This window comes from Temnothorax curvispinosus, unplaced genomic scaffold, assembly GCF_003070985.1.
Source record: "Temnothorax curvispinosus isolate PA1 unplaced genomic scaffold, ASM307098v1 QBEX01007135.1, whole genome shotgun sequence".
NCBI lineage: Eukaryota > Metazoa > Arthropoda > Insecta > Hymenoptera > Formicidae > Temnothorax > Temnothorax curvispinosus.
Window position 1 is genome coordinate 71,766 of NW_020216915.1, and position 1,508 is coordinate 73,273.

At 31.1% G+C, this 1,508-nt stretch overlaps 1 protein-coding gene across 1 annotated transcript; it reads left to right on the forward strand.

Annotated features, from left to right (window-relative positions):
• Positions 1-287: 287 nt before the first annotated feature.
• LOC112456749 (chymotrypsin inhibitor-like) lies at positions 288-1,039 on the forward strand. The gene is made up of 3 exons (XM_025019484.1): positions 288-399; positions 559-671; positions 934-1,039. The coding sequence occupies exons 1-3, from the start codon at positions 351-353 to the stop codon at positions 1,012-1,014; spliced, it is 243 nt and encodes an 80-aa protein (XP_024875252.1). The 5' UTR covers positions 288-350; the 3' UTR covers positions 1,015-1,039.
• The last annotated feature ends 469 nt before the right edge of the window (positions 1,040-1,508 follow it).

Genomic DNA, 1,508 nt, shown 5'->3' on the forward strand with positions numbered 1-1,508 from the left:
AGGATAAAAATAATAACATAGCGCATAAAAATAAACGCAACAACGTAATTGTACGTTGTTAAAATTCCACTAACAATATTTTCTCACGATTATAACGACATCTATATGTTCGAATTCTCTGAGTAACGTTGTCGCTAACGATAACAAACACATGTTTTTATGCGTATGTATGCGTCAGCGGATGAAGACGCTGACGCAATAAGTTAGAAAATAGATAATAATTTTCAATACGTGACTTTAAACTGTTTTGTCTCAGCGTGAAGGTCAGCTAATAAACTGGCCGGTATATAAAAGCGCATAGCTCGCATCAGAAGCATCAGTCCACGAGATAAAGTGCAAGGATATTAACCATGTCTCGCGCTAGTTTCGTATTATTCCTAATGATCGGAGTGCTTTGCAGTAAGTTACCCGCTACGCAAAAATTTATTGCGTTTCCTCACTCTGCGACTAAATTCGAAACTTCATAAACAATAATCGTATATCTTAGTTCCCATTTTCAATTTAATATTGTAATTGGACTTGATTATAACTTGTGTAACATTGCACTCTTGTGTACAGGCACGACTATCGCACAGACAGAGACACAGTGTCCGGTAAATCAAGAGTATAAGGAGTGTGGATCGGCATGTCCACCATCTTGCAACAACCCTGATCCACAACTTTGTACTATGGTATTTATTTGATTTTGCTGAATACGCGAATTCCGTCGAAAATTATATTTCTTTTGAAGTAAACATATTGGGTTGGCAAATAAGTTCGTTCGGTTTTTTCCATTCAAAACCAGTCAAAAAACCGAACGAACTTATTTGCCAACCCAATACTATGCGATTAACTGTGAAATATTTTTTGAATTATGTATACTACAATAGATTATATCGATATTTTGCTATTCTTTTATATACTGATACTATTGTAATATTATTCTTTTTTCAGCAATGCGTGCAAGGATGCCAATGCAAAGATGGGTTGCTGTTAAAATCTTCAGGAGAATGTGTGCCTTCTACACAATGCTAAAAATTAACAAACATGTACTTACTAAGGAGCTGAAAAATTTTGTTTAACGCCGATGATATTTTTACAAAAAATTCAATTAAAAATCGGCGAGTTTTAACATGTATTAAATGCAATTTGACATCATATTATTGTTTGTTTATATATTTACTGATTAATTAAAAACAAACGAGAATATATTCGCCTCTCCATTATACTAGATATTATACTAGATATCTATATTCTTTACAAATTAAAAATAAAAAACGCAAAATTAAATCTGCTAAGCTTTTTCTACGGGTTCCTTAACATTCTCGAGCTTATATAATTCATATTTTTATGTAATTAATGAATATTATTATGAGTTGAAAATAAAATAGAGAAAGAAAGAGAAAATAAAAGTATATAAAAATAAATGCAATTATCTTTATTTCCGTCTTCGTATTATGTGAATTACTATCATTAAACATTTTTCAATGTTTATTTTATCGAATTATTAATCTGCAACTTTTTAAATA

Excerpts from the sequence above, each read along its gene's own strand:
- LOC112456749 (XM_025019484.1), top strand. The coding sequence starts at position 351 with ATGTCTCGCGCTAGTTTCGTATTATTCCTAATGATCGGAGTGCTTTGC. Across the intron at positions 400-558 it reads AATGATCGGAGTGCTTTGCA|GCACGACTATCGCACAGACA; the intron begins GTAAGTTACCCG and ends TCTTGTGTACAG. Across the intron at positions 672-933 it reads ATCCACAACTTTGTACTATG|CAATGCGTGCAAGGATGCCA; the intron begins GTATTTATTTGA and ends TTCTTTTTTCAG.